Consider the following 18,089-nt stretch of genomic DNA (forward strand, 5'->3'; position numbering starts at 1 on the left):
ATCAAACTACATTTAAAAAATCTAAATATGCCGACACCACACAAATTATGTTTTAGTGAATTTGTTGGAATTTTTTTCAATACCTTCCAAACAAAAATATAACAAATGATACACAATACCAATTGAAACTAAAACTGCTGGTATCTAGCCAACATCAATTAATAAGAGATATATCACTTATAAATTACATGAAAAGAGATACTTATGAATTAAGGTGCATTCCAAAAATATATATTTAAACTCCATCTTTCATTTTTTGCTAGAAAGATATTTTTTAGTCAACAATATTATTATTTTGAACCTAGAAAATTCAACAAAAACCAGATTCCTACGTTTGGTATGCACCACATTTGAAATATTACAAATAATTTATGAATAGTAAAACAGGATTTAATAATTTAACTATTGGGTGTTTGTTAAATGAAAGATCATAGAATTATTTAAAATTTTTAATGTAATCAAAGTACCTACATCAACCAAAACTTATTTTTGTCTCTTGATCCTCAATGTGGCCAGCCTTATCCACTCGGCTGATATCTATCTTCTCAAAGTCTGCACATTGGATAAAAGATTGAGATGCAAAACCTAAACATATTGGAATGTTATTAAAAAATGGTATTTACAATTAAAATTCTCAGTAACGAGGTAATATAAAGTTATGAAAGTTTTGAATACATGAGTAAACTTCAGGAGGTGATTCCTCACTCTGAAACAGCAAAATTATTTATATCATACTAAAACATTTGATTAAACTTATCAGAATCTATTTTTCAAAAAGCATCCTTATGTGATCTGACATTGGTCATTAATAATGATGGAAGAAAAGTGTATTGTGCATATATGAAATCTAGATGTTTTAATTTCACGAATAGCAGAGAATAACATAGGTATATACATCACAAACATAAATAAAGTATAGCAGAAAAATAGTCTAAGTAGTAAAAACTAGCGCACTATTCAGATACTTCTTATTTAGATGATAAAACAATTGTGGTACTACTTCAGAACTATATACACCCAAATGCAAATTACCATAAAAAGGAAAAATATCGAAATGCATATAATTTGAATGAAGAAGACAGAAACCATGCACACATTCCATTAACGATCCACAAAAACATGCAGCAAATATACCTATGCTATTAACAGGCATGCAAGTACAAAAGCAAAATGAAAGGCACATACAACAGCATTTATATATTTAAATGTAGTTACGTTGTCGAAGTATACTTATATTCACTTACCTCACATATTTTCACTATGAAACTAATCTGGAATTGGTGAAAAATCATCGAATGTTGAATATTATTATTACAGTTTTTCACTTCTTATCTCACATATTTCCACGATGAAAGTAATCCGGAATTGATGAAAAATCAAAGAATATTGAATATTATTATTATTATAGTTCATCACTTCTAACTAACAATCAAAAGTTAGAAAATGCATATCACTTTTCACTGCACTAGTCCTGGCAAAAATCTCTAAACAGTTCAACTTTAATAAAGGTTATGTATTATAAGAGTACTTGTATAGATCTGAGTAATATATCATGAATATGCTATATTTACATAGCTTTTACATAACATTAGCAATGTAAAATATATATTGCGAATGTTACATATATGATATGTAACTATATTATACACTAGTAGATATCAGAGTTATATTGTTTTTAGGGATGCTGGAAGATGTATCATATACGTAACTTCAGTAATATAACAATGTTACATATATGATATATGAATAAGTCAAATAATTTCATGGATGTATGAAATGTTATGTATCAGATACATTAGTTTTGAGATGTATCAGGTATACATATACCTCATTTCTTAGGGATGTTATGTAACGGGAAGGCGCATATAACAACATGGTTTGCTGGGAGCGAAGACGCCAAACTAACGGATACTGCAGGCTTTTGAAGCTTAAAGCAAATCAAAGAAAACAAATTACAATATAAATGTTTGCATCAAGCTTCTTCAAACAGAAAATTTGATTTGTCGGCTACAGCCTCCGAATTGAAAAACCAAAGAATTTCTTAAAATATATAGTCATTCTGGTTTCAATGGCTATTGAATATGGTTTTCTTTCATGAAGTTGTTTCATTGGAAGCAGAAACTTTCAAACCTCATTTACACAAAACTAACAAAATGTCTGGTTTTGGCAATAAGCCGCCTATATATGGAAAAAAATTAAACATTTGTCATAAAATACTTTATTTAATTCAAATAATTTCCACTTTTTACTCATTTGTATTATTTTTTGCTTTTTCCAAATCTTCTTCCAGTTGTTTTCCTTTCTGCCTTTTCAAGTTTTCGGCTAAGAATCTGAACCTTAACATACATTCTTCCTGCAAATCAAGATATCAAATGATCTATTTCAAACTTAAAATCATAGAAACCAACTACATTTGACTACATGAATATATAAAAAAGAGACTTGTTTCTACTGACTGATTTAGTTTTTTCAAATACTAGCATTACAAGAATCTGCGTGATGAAACAAGTAGAAGACAAATAGAAGGCACCAAAATAAAAAAAAAATCTAAATATAACACATTTATTGGCTCTGACTGTCTTGGTTACTGTGACATACATAATAAAAGGTTTTATGTATAATTTACTCGTTTCTTTCTGGGATCATAACCACCAAGCCCTCCTATATGTTTCCTTCATATTTGACACACATGTTTATCAATGCTCAAATTAATTACTCAATAACCACAAAAAAAATCCAGGTCCTGGTTAACAGAAAATTACGAAACGATGGTATCCTTGAAACAACACAAGGTATGCCGGAGTTTCGAAAATCCATTTGCATATTTTAAAAAAGCACAAAAAAACAAACTGAAACGTATTATTTACATTTTTGCGCAGACAGTTTTACTGCACTAATTTCTAACTTAAAAGTGAAGTTTTTAGAAATTATTTCAAAATTACCAAATAAATTTTTAATATGTACCGGGTTTTTCTCCATAGTTTGATCCCCCCTTTAACTTTGTTACTAAGAGAGGTACAAAAAAATGTTTTCTACAAAAGATCCATGAAATCGACTAGTGTTTTTCAAAATGATTTCACAAAATGAAATATATACTGAGTGAACAACATATTGATTGCAACTTCATTTTTTTCAAATGGAACACCCTGTATATTTTTCTATATTTGACTAGCTCTTTTTCCCCTGACTTCGAATATATAACATACGTTTGGTCTAAATCTTCTATTGTGAGAACCACAGAGTTTCAAATTTCAAGAACCACCTGGCAAACTAAGTAATCAATTTTCAAGTGGAAGGCTGCGATAATACAAAATGCCTTTTTTTCAGTTCGTAAGCAACGATATGACATACGTTTTGCAGTATAAATTGGAATTGGATGGTTTGGATGCAACTCCATATATTCTCTCCTTGTAGCTTTCTTATTTTTATTGTTCTTCACATAAATATTTCAAATTTTTCCGCTTCTGTGTAGTGAATATTCGATGAATATGAATATGGCAAACGAATGTTATATATTGTTGATAATAATAATAATAATAATTGGATTATAGGTAATCCAACGGAAATGCCCAAATTTTTAACAACAGGGGGCACTCACCTCTTACCGAAGGATCTGCAACACACAGCGGATCCATCAAAGTACAGACCAATTACATGTCTACTAACAATATATAAAATAATCACATCATGTATAGCATCTCGTATCTACAAACATTGCGAGACAAATAATATGACAGCACAGCAGAAAGGATGTTCCAAGAATGCACTAGGATCGAAGGAACTGCTGATAATAGATTCCATCAATGCAACCACGCCTTCAAAAAACACAGAAATCTTTTTATGACATATTTTGACTATAAGAAGGCCTTCGACTCTATTCCACATGGGTGGCTGACAAAAATTTTGGAAATATACAAGATCGATCCAATTACAATAAACTTTCTGAACATGCAATGTGCAACTGGAGAACGAATATCGAACTTTCTACGGCGAACATAACTACTAAAGAGATTCCAATAAAAAGGGGAATTTTCCAAGGAGATTCATTGAGTCCCTTATGGTTCTGCTTGGCGCTGAACCCCCTTTCCAAACAACTGAATGCTACTGAAAAAGGTTTCAATGTCAAAGGAAATAGAAATACTATTGCACTCAATCATTTGCTATATGTATATGGATGACCTAAAACTTATAACAGGCAACAAAAACCACTTGCAAATTATGGTCAAACTGGTGGAATATTTTTCGAAGGAGGGGGGTATGAAATTCGGATTGGACAAGTGTCGTACTATTAGCGTAGTGCGTGGAAAAATCCAATGGAAACGAGATAGAAGCAATGAAATCAGACGATCTTTATAAATACCTAGGAATGGAACAAAACCGACGAATAAACCATCAAAGAATGAAGGAAGACTTAACAACAAGGTTCATTAGAAGAAGCAACCAAATTTCAAAAACAAACCTCAGCAAGAACATGACAAGAGCTATCAATACATATGCATGTTCAATTCTTACATACTCTTTCGGTATCATTCCATGGACCAAAACAGATATAGAAAACCTGCAACGCAAAATGAAAACCTTGATGACGAAAGCACACAAGCACCATCCGAAAAGTAGCATTGAGAGAACGACACTGCCGAGGAATAAAGGAGGCAGAGGTCTGCTGGACATCATGGAACTTGCCCATGGGCAAATTGAATGCCTACGAACATACTTCAAAGACAAATCAGGCATGTCAGAGATCTACAAAGTACTGTGTGAAGCAGACGAATCAACACCTTTACAACTGCACAAGGAGCAATTGTCATACAACCACCAGACAATCCAAGAAAAAATGCGAAGATGGAGAGAAAAGCCCTTACATGGACGACATTTCAACGAAGTGAACCAGGATCATGTCGACATTGAAGCGTCGAACTATTGGCTTACATCAGGTGCGATGTATCCAGAAACGGAAGGATTTCTTTTAGCCATCCAAGATCAAGTGGATGTCAAATGTTTGCAGGAAATGAATATAAAGAGAGACATGATGCAGTAGTAAAGATACTACACCAAGAAATGGCAACTAAATTAACACTAATTCATTCTGAAAAAGTGCCATACTACAAGTACCGACCGGAAACCATCCTGGAAAATGAACGCTATAAACTGTACTGGGATCGTACAGTTTTGACTGATAAAACAGTCCCTCACAAGAGGCCAGATATATTGCTAGTTGATAAACATCATAAGGCAGCAATACTCATCGACGTAGCAATACCTAATAACAACAACATGCGTCAAAAAGAGGCCGAAAAAATTTTCAAAATATAGGGACCTCGAATTTCAGATAAAGCTCCAGTGGGGAATGATATCAACGAGAACTAGGACTTAGTGAGTATATAATTACAGGATTCCATCCCGTTCTGATCAATTGACGTAATATTGTATTGTTCATTTAGATTCACATATCAGTGTGCTGCATTTTGCTTACACCAGCATAATGCAGGTGGTTCGACGCGTGGCGTCAATTAAGATAAGAAAATATAATGTTATAAATAGGAGACAATATGTTATAGTCAGTCAGTCAGATAGATAATCAGCTTTAGAATCATCTTAGATTCATCCTATTGTTCATTTCCATATTTCCTTGTAAATAAATTCGTTTTTAAAAACGTGGTTTTCTCAACAAAAAACATAATTGGCGACGAGGATGGGATCTCTTTAAATATTTCGGAAATAATAGCGCGACGGGAATCTCGCGACGTATTATCTGAAATATTGTGCCGGTCGTAGAAGTGAAAAATAAAAACTTTCTTTCGACTATCAGTTTCAACTGTTAAGGTGAGAAGCAACCCCTAAGAAGAAAACCAGAGGCTCGATCACTGGAGTAGCGCCCAGGACAGTTTCAACTTCAAACAAGGAATATCAACGAGGTGAGCAATCCTTTCTAACTGACTCCCAGTTTACCTATTCTGGCCCAAAAATAGTCAACCTTTTCCCAAGTTTTGAGCGTAAAACTTGTATAAAAGTTTTTTCTAGGTTTCTTATAAAAAACCGATCACAAAGTTTTTCCTAGGTTTCTTATTATAAAAAACCGATCACAAAGTTTTTCCTAGGTTTCTTATTATAAAAACCGATCATTAAAATTATCAATATTACTTCTTTTAAACAGTTCCACGGTAAGAAAGAAAAGAAAGTAGCTAGAGTTAAAATGGATTTATCAACTGCAGAAAAGTTTGGATCACTCCTTCCTAAATTTTCAGGAATGGAGAACGAACTCCATTCTTTTATTAAAAACGTAGAAAGTTATTTAAGTACAGTGGACCCCCGGTAATCCGGCAAACATTATGCAGGGCAGTGTCGGACTATCGAATTTGTCGGATTATAGAGCACTGCCTAAGACCCCTATAGTCCGGATTTTTTTACGAAAGAGTACCTTGTAATTCGACAAATTACATATCTAATGACGAGAGTCAATATATTATACGTACATATGTATGTACTTTGAAGTACAAATCAGACTTAATTTATGTAAGTCGAATTTAGTAAATTAAATAACAATTGAGAGCTTACGTTTTATTATAAAAATAAGCATAAATGCACATACATACATATCTACCAAAATAATCAAGAATTATTAATCAAAATCATGTAGTGAATACTATATCAAATTATGAAGCTTTGAAATATTCATCAATTTTTTGTTTGTTTAAGGTTGTTATAACGCGAGATCAGAGCTTTGTCCCTCAGTCTTCTCAAAAGTAAAAGTTCGTTGTAGGATGTACCATTCTCTTCAGCCCATTGTAAACCTAGCTCAAACGCGTTAACTGCGTCTTGATCTGTGACTTGTGGAGCAGTTGCAATCACGTCGTCGTTATCTTCCTGATCGTTTGTTGTATTATTAGAAACCTCTTTTATAATATCTTCGTCAGCACATGGTAGTATGGTTACACGCTCTTTACTCACTTTTCGTCCAGGTACGTCTTTTTCGTTACAAGAAACGAAAGTTTTGTTAGGCATCACACGCCAAAAAAGCCCTGATTCGTCTGCATTATACACCTGTGACGGGTCAAGATTTAAATCGTTCACCTTTTGCAAAAATCTTAATTTAAAGGGCTCTATGCAGGTGGCATCGTTAGAAAGTTTCTCTCCTGTAATAGTCATTAAACGTATGCCATGACGACTTTTAAAACGTTCTAGCCATTCTTTGCTGGCCACAAAATCAACTTTCTTTGTTATTTCCTTATAAAAAAACTTTGCTTTCATCTCCAACATGGGTCCGGAAATTGGTGCATGCCTGTTTCTTTCCTGAAGAAACCACATGTACAAAGCTTCTTCCACTTCTGGATGTTCAGCTTTCTTGAGTGGCTGTCTCTTGCCTGGCCCGCAGTCAGTAGTTGACACGAACTTCTTAATTTTCTCGTGGTTTTTTTTAATGTCATAAATTGTAGATCGGCCTACGCCGTATTCACTTGCTAAACTACTGAAAGTTTTATTGCGATTTAAGCGATCTAAAATATCACATTTTTCTTTAATTGTCAATGTCTTGTGCTTTCGCTTCTGGGTTTGTGACGACATTACTAGGTACTACATATACCTAATACACAATGAATAAATATGTAGTAAACAATGAACGTACGCTAGGCCGTACCGCTATCACTAGTAGTCAAATTCAAACTAAGTAAAACAATGCATACGCGTCGAGCACAATAGCGGTGGCGCGTACGAGTTGTGACCTGTTCAAACTTGCGTGATCTATACATACATATTAGCAAAGATTGTCAAACATAATTCTGTCATGTCGGATTACAGGGGGCGCCGGATTAGACAGGGGCCGGATTATCGGGGGTCCACTGTATGTTCAGTAACGAAAATGAACTTATTAAAAAATACTGTTTAGCTTTAGTTAAATCAAAATTAGTCGGTAGAGCACTTGCTGAAGTTTCTACCTCAGATATCCCCGATAATTGGGATCATTTGAAAAGATTTTTGAATAATAAATTTGGTGATCAAATCAATTTAGATGTGTTGATTCACCAATTACAATTCTTAGAAAAGAAATCAGATATGATTAGCTTTATAGATGAAATAATTTCGATGAAAATAAGAATTAACTACAGAATAGATGCTGACACGATGCCAGCTCAAGAAAAACAATTGTATAAGACTAATATATTGAAAATTTGTAAAACGGTGTTAATTTCGAATGCACCAACGGAACTTAGAACTTATTTAATCGCGAATAATGCCTTAACGTTTGACCAAACCATAAATGCAATTAAAGATTATTTGTCAAACATGGAGCAATATGATTTATTAGATAAAAGTAGAAAACATAATTTTCAATCGCGAAGGACGAAAAATAATTTTCAAAATAATAATAATAATAAAAGAAACTATATTCCAAATAATTATAGAAGTTTTTACTCAAATAATAGTTACGGAAATAATTATAATCCTAACTCCGTTCCTAACTTTCCTTCACAACCTATTCAGTACACTCAGAGACCAGTAAATAATAATTATTACCCTACAAACAAACAAGTGTTCGGATATCCAAAGACGGAACGATATAATAATCAAAATGTTTTTAAACCAAATCCCAACCAACGAATTAATACACCACCAGAAAAAATGTCAGTCCAAACTAGGAACTTTGCACAAAAACGTCCAAATTATTCGACGCAATTCCCAACAAATCCAAATAAGAAATTTTATGCCGATGAACAAACTCCCAATTATACATTTGAGGAATTAACCCAATTAGATTCGAGTCAGAATAAAAAGAATTATTATGAACAAAATGATAGAGGTCGTTGGAAAACCTCGAATTCAAATAAATCAAAACAATTTCCCACAAAATTCGTAATTGGCGACGCTTCGACTTCAAAAAATTTTGAGGAACGAAATTTTTGCGAACTAGCCTCGGGAAACGAATCGACTTAAATAATAGTATTGATCATTCAAATCAACTTCCCTATATCGAATTTAATTATCCTAAATGTAAACTTTTGATTGACAGTGGATGTTCAGTTTGTTTAATAGACCCCAAATTTGCGTATAATAATTGCCCAAATAATATTTATCAAGAAAAAACCACTTTAACCGCGTGTATGAGACAAAACACTTCAAATGAAAAAGTCTTATTGCCTTTATTTTCTGAATTTAACGTAGAAGATACTCATCCATTTGTACTTTATAAATTTCATAGAAATTATGATGGCTTAATAGGAGCAGATTTTTTGAACAAGTATGGAATCAATTTGAACTTTCAAGATCAAATTTTAGAAAATGAATTTTGCAACATTCCTTTCAAATACCAACAAGTATGTCAAAATCCAACGAAAATCCCAGTGGATCTTTCTCATTTAGAATCAAAAATAAGTAATCAACTTATGAAAATTTTACAAACAAACGAAAATGTATTACAATTACCCAATCAACCTTTATCTTTTTCTAGTAGAATCAAACATAAGATTCGAACAACCGATGATGTTCCGGTTCATTGCAAAATTTATAGATATCCCGAAGTACACAGGGAAGAAGTCAAAAAACAACTAAAAGATTTATTAGATAAAAATATTATTCGACCAAGTATTTCCCCCTGGTCTTTCCCAGTAGTTATAGTCCCAAAGAAAGAGGACTTATCAGGAAAAGTAAAATGGCGAATGGCCATCGATTATAGAAAACTGAATGATAAAACAATTGATGATAAATATCCTTTACCCCAAATTGATAGTATCCTAGATAAATTAGGAAATAAAAAGTATTTTACGACACTTGACCTTGCCTCAGGCTTTCATCAAATCGAAATGGACGAAGAATCAATAGAAAAAACGGCTTTTACTGTAGATAATGGACATTACGAATTTTTAAGAATGCCATTTGGTTTAAAAAACGCACCAGCTACATTTCAGCGATTGATGAATAATACTTTGAAAGATTATATAGGAAAAATTTGTCATATTTATATGGATGACATAATTATTTTTTCAGAAACAGTAGAACAGCATTTGGCTGATATTCATACTATATTGGAAACACTTATGAAAGATGATATGAAAATTCAATTAGATAAATGTCATTTCTTCAAAACAGAAATCGAATTTTTAGGTCACATTATAACTCCAGAAGGAATAAAACCTAATCCAAAAAAATTAGAAGCAGTAACTAAATTTCCAATTCCTAAAACACCGAAAGAAATCAAATCTTTCCTTGGTTTAGTAGGATATTATAGAAAATTCATTCCAAATTTTGCAAAGATAGCAAAACCTTTAACTGCGTGTTTAAAAAAAGAAGCGAAAATTGATATTGATGATATAAAATATGTAGAAGCTTTTCAGGTTCTGAAACGTAACCTTTTAAACCATCCAATCCTATGTTATCCTGATTTTAATAAACCTTTCGTGCTTACGACAGATGCATCCGGATATGCAATCGGTTCAGTCCTTTCTCAAGGTACTCCACCAGGTGATTTACCTGTAGCGTATGCTAGTCGTACTCTCAGCCAATCGGAAATAAAATATAGCACCATAGAAAAGGAGCTTTTGGCTATTTTATTCAGTTGCAAATTTTTTAGACCCTATTTGTACGGAAGAAAATTTATAATTTATACGGATCATAAACCATTAACTTGGTTATTTTCATTAAAAGAACCAAATTCTCGCCTTATGCGATGGCGAATTAAATTAGAGGAATTTGACTATGAAATTAGATACAGAAAAGGTTCAATGAATAATGCAGATGCATTGAGCAGAATTGTTATAGAAAATGAAATTAATTTTGAAAATTTTATAAAGCTGAATGAAATAAATGAAATAACGGATTCTCCAAATGTAAAAGAGAAAGAAGGTAATTTATTTAAAGCCCCTAAAAATTATGCATTAGCGCATTGTGTTTCTAAAGACTTCCACATGAGTCGAGGTATAGCCGTCTGTTTTAAAAATAAATACGGAAATATTGAAAAACTGAAATCGCAAAATAAAATGATAGGTCAAGTTGCCAAGATTCGAAAAGATAATAGGAATATTTATTATTTAATAACGAAAGAAAATTATTATGATAAACCTACGTACGAAAATGTATTTAAATCTCTAATGGAACTGAGAGAAATTTGTGAAATAAATAATGAAAAATATTTAGCAATACCTCGTATAAGTAGCGGATTAGACCGATTGAAATGGTCTACAATTTTTAATATGATAAAATATATTTTTCTGAATTTGAATATAAAAATTACTATATTCTATTTACCAAATAAGAATGGTAATGAAATAAAGCAAATCAAAGCATCAAATATGCAAATGAATGATTTGAACGAAATCGAAGAAATAAATAATGGTATTGAAGATGACTTAGTGTCAATAATTAATCAAGTTACTGACGAAGAACTTGATGAATGCTTGGAATTACTAAATGCAGGTGAATGCGAAAATGATGATTCCAATGAAAATGAAGATGAAAATATAATTGATTTCGAAACTTCAAACGTGATTATACACGATGATGTAACCATTCACAGTAGTATAGAAAACCCTATCTTTGAAATACCTTATACGGAGAGAAGTATAAACTCCGCGAATTTACAAGTCATATTTAAAAAAGCATCGAATTATGATGTTACGAAAATTAAATTATTCGGAGAAAAATTAAGATTTCTTGTATCAGTAAATTCTGTCGAAACAGATTTATGTAGATTTATTCGAGAATATTTACGTCCAAAAAGTCCTTATACAATATACTTCAAATCATTAGAATTAGAAAAACCTCTTATACGAATTTTGCAAGAGAAATTCGATTATAAGAGCCTTGATTTGAAAATATCGAGAACATTAGTAGAAGATGTTGAAGACAAGGAGGAACAACTCCTTAGAATGAAACAATTCCATGAAACCAAAACTTCACATCGTGGATTACGCGAAAATTTATTAAGTTTGAAAAGAAAGTATTATTGGCCGAATATGAATAAAGATATTCAGAATTATATAAATACATGTGAAATTTGTCAAAAATCTAAATATGAAAGAACTCCAGTTCAACTTCAATTTAAACCAAATCCCGTTGGTACAAAACCTTTTACTCATGTCTACTGTGACACGATTAAATTTAATCAAACAAATTGTTTAAGCGTGATAGATTCTTTTTCCAGATTTGGACAATGCTATCCTTTGTTACAAAAGACAGGATCAGAAATTATGGACAAATTATTAATTTATTTTAGTCATTATGGAATCCCTAACAAAATTACTTGTGATAATGGGATCGAATTTAAAAATAATGTAATACAAGATTTTTGCAAAGTCCATAAAATCGAAATACATTACATCACGAATTATAACCCAAATTCAAACGCATTAGTTGAAAGATTTCATTCTACTCTCATAGAACAATTGAGAACAATTGGAAATAAAAATTTGACTTTTCAAAATAAATTAGCTCAAGCCTTATTAAGTTATAATAATTCAAATCATTCGAGTCTAGAGATGACTCCAATGGAAATCATCAAAGCCGATTTAAATTATTCTTTACCCATTGAAAGAACTCATAATGAACAAATTCAAAATTATGTTGAAAATTACTTAGAAAATTTCAACGATATTTCAAAACATTTAGAAAAACGACAAGAGAAAAACTTGGCCCGTTTAGAAAAAACAAATAAGAAAAGATCTGCTGATCGTCCCTTAAATGAAAATCCAACGTATATTAAAAATCCGAAAACAAGAAAACTCGACCCAGCGTTCAAAAGAATCGACGCAAGTGAAATAGACTCACATCGTATTCAAGATTCGAAAAATAAACATATTTATCATAAGAAAATTATGAAGCAACGAAAGAAGTAACTTTCAAATTTTATTTTCAGATTCAACATGGATCACCATTCATTTACATTGATAATTATAATTTTAATGATAACGAAGATAATTAATTCACTAGAAATTATTCCAATTGAAAATAATGTATTGCCCATTCAATTAGGAAAAGCTTACATAACAAAAAAGAATTTACAACTAATTTATCATATTGATTTAAATAAAATAGAAAATGTAATTTTGGCATATCAGAAAGAAATAGATAAATTTAAGAAGGAACCATTAGGTTTTTCGCAGACTGCAAACTATAGATATTTGCAAGAGTCTAATAAAATAAATATTGAATCGTTCGAAGAAATAGTTAATGAAAAAATACGGACTAAGAGAGGATTGATTAATTTAGGAGGCAAAATCTCAAAAATACTCTTTGGAACCTTAGATTCTGACGATGAAGAATTATACAGAAATTATTTTAATAGTATAAAGAAAAATGAGGAAACCCTCATAAGGAATCAAAAGAAGATCGCTACTGTAGTTAATGATTTGAAAAACAAATATATTGATAAATTTCAGAAAATGCATGATAATCTTGAATTATTGAAAATTGTACCAGCACTCGAAGAAGTTCAGCAAATGCATCTTATGACTTTTGAACTCAAAGACATTAAAAATACTTTGGATGAAATTCAAACTGCAATTAGTTTTGCTAGGTTACATTTGTTGCATGAATCCATTTTACCCTATTCAAAGTTTTTAGAAGTAATCAAAAATTCAAGTATCATTCCCTTACACCATATAAAAGACTATTATCAATTATGCCATACTAAGGTAATTTTCAAAAATAAAATTTTACTATTTCTTATATCTATTCCAACCATTCATGAAAAGGGATACGAATTATACAAGTTTTACTTTCTTTCCCAAAATAATGAATCCCTTTCCTTAACCGACTCCTACATGCTCTCACAAGAAGAAGAATTACTATGGAGTACGAGTCAATGTCACCCAGTTGAAGAAGACTTCCTATGCGATCAAGATCTACTATCCAAGCCTCCAGAATGCATCAGAAATTTGTTGAAAAATCACAAAGAAAATTGTTCAAGAATTGTATCAGTCCCACAAGCTAACTTGAAACTTCTAGAAGATGGAAATATCCTCTCAATAAAAAATGAAAAAGTCCAAGAGAAATGCCCACAGCAAACAAAACATTATTTCATACCCCCAACGGCAATCCTTCGTTCAAGATGTGTTGTAGGAAACACACAAAAGGACATTTTTCCCATTTCTACGATTATGGAAGAAAAATACATTGTCCTGCCCAAGATGGCTCATCCAATGAAGAACCAGCCCAGTTCGAACTTCAAGAAAGAAGACATCCCTGACATCCAGTTGGAAGACCTAGAAGAATGGCACATCCAACCAGGATATTCATTAATTTTTATTCTTATGTTTATAATAATATTGATTTTGATATTTTTTCTTATTTTTAAATATTTGAAAAATAATAGACTTGCTAAAGTCACACCTATTAAAGGTGATAACTTTAACTTAGGTGGGGAGGAATTACAGGATTCCATCCCGTTCTGATCAATTGACGTAATATTGTATTGTTCATTTAGATTCACATATCAGTGTGCTGCATTTTGCTTACACCAGCATAATGCAGGTGGTTCGACGCGTGGCGTCAATTAAGATAAGAAAATATAATGTTATAAATAGGAGACAATATGTTATAGTCAGTCAGTCAGATAGATAATCAGCTTTAGAATCATCTTAGATTCATCCTATTGTTCATTTCCATATTTCCTTGTAAATAAATTCGTTTTTAAAAACGTGGTTTTCTCAACAAAAAACATAATTATATATGTAATATAATGCAAAAAGCTGTTCATTTAGGTACTGCAAGGACGGTGAGAAAATTCCTAGGAAGCGAAGGACAGGTCCAAGGATCGCAAGTTCGACGAGAACCAGGGGGACCACAAAGACCGGACACGACCGAGCTCTACCCTTCTGATATTTTAAATATCTGGGATTGAGTGAATGTTCCTCTTAGCGAGGAGTGAGAAGCCGACGGCGAGGAGAAATCCTACGCGTATAGGCGAAAGTCATAATAATAATGTTGCTTACGAGATAACTCAAAAAAAGGCATTTTGTATTGTCGCGGCCTTCCACTTGAAAACTGATTACTTAGCTTGCCAAGTGGTTCTTAAAATTTGAAACTCTGTGATACTCAGAATAAGAGAGATAGGCCGAACATATGTTATATATTCGAAATCAGGGGAAAAAGAGCTAGTCAAATATAGAAAAATATACAGGATGTTCCATTTGAAAATTATGGTGAAAAACCCGGTACATTGGTTTAACCTTCTATAGCTGCAGGCGAAATCATTCCTTATATTCCTACTTGTAACGAAAAAAATTAAAAATATTTTAGCTGCACGATTAACTGGAGAAGGGTACCTACTTACAATTTTTTAAATATATACTACCATTTTACTTATGAAGAAAATGTAAATATTGCTGGGACATACTTTTAGTAAAATGGTTCGTCCTTTCGTTGTTAGAGACTTTTTAAACAAAATCTGGTAATTTATAGATTGTCAAAGCTGATCTTCAAGATCACCTAATTTAAAAATTCCGATACACGATGTGTCGTTTGAAGGATACAATCTTTTCTTAATTTTTTTCTAAACCCAGACCTGGATTTTAATTGATTGATAATTAATTTGAGCTTGTGTGTCAAATATGAAGAAAATATACAGAAGGGTTCGCATGTTATGACCCCCAGGAAGAAATGAATAAAATTCATAAAAAACCTCTGCATCTTGGTAACAATAGAGTACAGAGCCAATAAATATGGTATATCTAGAACCACCTCTGTACTCTCTCATTAGCTTTTAAACATTTCCTATTTCCAGAAATAATTAAAACTACTATGCAAATATTGAAGTTCAAAATATATTAATTCATCTAAAGTGAGTTCAAATAAAATAGTCAAAAATGTTAGTCTAACCTTTAGAGATATTTTGAGCTATCTGAAATTTCATTTACTGTAATACTATGCTGAATAACTTTAAATTTGCTTGTTGTCAGAAGAAGTGTTGTTTAGAGGTATTGTTTTTAAACATCAAAAAAAAAAGGAGAGGTTAATAAAAGAAGTATCATCCTTCATACAATAACTTACTTTACTCTTATTTGGTACATGTTCTGCTATTCTATCCCATCTATCATTACATCCTTTTGGAAATTTAAGGAGTGCTTCTTCCAATGCTTTCTGTTGATCTTGATTCCAACTGTGTACTTCTTTCGTTTCTTCTGGTAAAAGAGCGTCCTTTTTGGTTTTTATTTTGGCAGCAAGAGGCTCTAAAACTTTTTCCTCTTCATTAGGTAGTCGATATCCATTTTCTTTCACTTTGGCTGCCATATATGTTACTTCGGGAACTGAACGGCCAAGTGAATCTGCTATAACCTCCCAGCGATTGCTTGAACCTCCAGGATATTTCTTGATTAGTTTAATAAGTTCGGCCAGATCATCATCTGTCCAGAGACCACCACTGATAAGAGGTGCATTTGTGGATGAATCTTGGGAAGTTTTGGGATTATAAGTTGTTTCAAAATTTGGACCTTGAATAAAATATTTTAAAATCCTATATTCTGTCTCTAAATAATTTCAATTAGTTTAGTCTTTAGAATTTAGAATTGACAATCATATCAAAACTAGAACATATTATTCCAGCTGTTTATAATTAATCAATCCAAATGATAGCTCATTAAAGTAAACCAAGTTGAAATACCTTCTGGAATTAAAAATCCCTTATTTCTTTTACGAACAGTTTTAATCTTAGGAATTTCAACCTGAGGTTCTTCCAATGGAGGCTTTTTTATTGTTTCTTGAATATGGTAAGTGAGCATAGACTTCATAGAAACAATTGCATAAGGTAAAGATGTAATAATGAACCAGGCCAATCGAGGTATTTGTATTGGTAATGTGTCATAAAAAGAAGGTTTTTCCAATACATATTCTTCTATTTTATCCCTATCTTTCCTTTTCTTTTTCCTGGTTTGCTCCTAAGAAAATTGAACTCATTGATAAAGCATTAAAACATTTAATTAAAAACGAATAAAGCATTTAATCCAGGCTACATTTTCTTTTTCACTTTTCCTTTCAATAAGAGAGCATGACTACATATATAAACTATAAGAACATGAGTCAACTTACCAATTCATATTTTTTCTCTAAATATGCTGCCCAATTCACCAGATATTGTCCAATAGTAATAATTGTAAATAAAATAATACAAACTTCTGTCATTCCCATTTTACGAACATATCGATAGTAATATACTGCATTTCTCCAATTTGGCAAGCCATTTTTAAGAATGTCATCATAATATTTTCTCTTGGATGGTGTCTTGAGAACTTCATAAACACTAACTAAATTCCTAAATTCTGCTGATGTGTCTCTGTCTACATTTTTGTCTGGGTGTAGTTTCAATGAAAGTTTTCTGAATGCTGATTTAATTTGATCATGAGAAGCATCCTAAAATATTAATGTTGATAAATGGGTTGATTATCTGTTAAGAACGAACAAGCTTACATTTGTAACATTTAAAAGATTATAGAAATTTTCTTGTACTTCTTCGACGACATCAAATATTTCTAATTGATCTGAATCCCATGCTGAACATATTTGTGGGATGAAAATAAGAAATATCCAAAAACAATTCATTATATATACGATTCCATCACAATTATCGTTAATAAAAAGGGGTAATCTGTGATGATAATACCAATATTTATAAATCAATTTAGGTTAGAATCGAACCAACCACAGGAACTGGAACTGTCATACGAAACGAACCATAAAGTGTTGTTGTTTGTTTGTTGGCAGTGGCACTGTGTGCTGTTGGAATAATCCTTAGAATGTTCTAAGGAATAATCGATATTCGAAGATACCGGTATAAAGCCAATTTAAAATATGTTAGACAACTTTTTACACGATAGAACGACTTTTGTTAGTTACCACGTTTGTTGCTAGATTGGTAAATTATTTTTACTGATTGCTAAGATAAACAGAACAGCATAGTCTATGCAGAACAGTAAGTGAATCACTTACCGTTCAGCGAACGGTAAGTTCCATTTCTTGAAAGGTTGAATGTCTTGTATGTACCCTTGCAACCAAGTTTCGATTTCTCGTGAATAACTGCAAAACAGCCGATTTCCCTGGTTTTCTAAATGTCATTTTCTTCACAAGATTCGATAGTGTTCATTTTTGAATTACATATAAGTGAATTAATT

The 18,089-nt window shown here is 31.9% G+C and overlaps 2 protein-coding genes and 2 long non-coding RNA genes across 4 annotated transcripts; 2 read left to right on the top strand and 2 right to left on the bottom strand.

Moving 5' to 3' along the window:
- Positions 1-412: 412 nt before the first annotated feature.
- Positions 413-1,876, bottom strand: LOC123681732. Its single transcript, XR_006747714.1, has 2 exons — positions 1,245-1,876; positions 413-706 (listed from the first exon to the last, which is right to left on the bottom strand). It is a non-coding gene; the product is annotated as an uncharacterized LOC123681732 (long non-coding RNA).
- A 326-nt stretch (positions 1,877-2,202) lies between these two features.
- Positions 2,203-17,641, bottom strand: LOC123681741 (dnaJ homolog subfamily C member 1). Its single transcript, XM_045620015.1, has 5 exons — positions 17,389-17,641; positions 17,011-17,331; positions 16,586-16,859; positions 15,976-16,415; positions 2,203-2,353 (listed from the first exon to the last, which is right to left on the bottom strand). The coding sequence occupies exons 1-5, from the start codon at positions 17,518-17,520 to the stop codon at positions 2,246-2,248; spliced, it is 1,275 nt and encodes a 424-aa protein (XP_045475971.1). The 5' UTR covers positions 17,521-17,641; the 3' UTR covers positions 2,203-2,245.
- Positions 5,650-6,288, top strand: LOC123681749. Its single transcript, XR_006747716.1, has 2 exons — positions 5,650-6,058; positions 6,099-6,288. It is a non-coding gene; the product is annotated as an uncharacterized LOC123681749 (long non-coding RNA).
- Positions 7,972-12,869, top strand: LOC123681737. The gene has a single exon (XM_045620001.1). The coding sequence runs from the start codon at positions 9,096-9,098 to the stop codon at positions 12,819-12,821; it is 3,726 nt and encodes a 1,241-aa protein (XP_045475957.1). The 5' UTR covers positions 7,972-9,095; the 3' UTR covers positions 12,822-12,869.
- Positions 17,642-18,089: the final 448 nt, after the last annotated feature.

Source organism: Harmonia axyridis, chromosome 1 (genome assembly GCF_914767665.1).
Source record: "Harmonia axyridis chromosome 1, icHarAxyr1.1, whole genome shotgun sequence".
NCBI lineage: Eukaryota > Metazoa > Arthropoda > Insecta > Coleoptera > Coccinellidae > Harmonia > Harmonia axyridis.

Excerpts from the sequence above, each read along its gene's own strand:
- LOC123681737 (XM_045620001.1), top strand. The coding sequence starts at position 9,096 with ATGAGACAAAACACTTCAAATGAAAAAGTCTTATTGCCTTTATTTTCT.
- LOC123681741 (XM_045620015.1), bottom strand. The coding sequence starts at position 17,520 with ATGAATTGTTTTTGGATATTTCTTATTTTCATCCCACAAATATGTTCA. Across the intron at positions 17,332-17,388 it reads ATCTTTTAAATGTTACAAAT|GATGCTTCTCATGATCAAAT; the intron begins GTAAGCTTGTTC and ends TTAATATTTTAG. Across the intron at positions 16,860-17,010 it reads TAGAGAAAAAATATGAATTG|GAGCAAACCAGGAAAAAGAA; the intron begins GTAAGTTGACTC and ends CAATTTTCTTAG.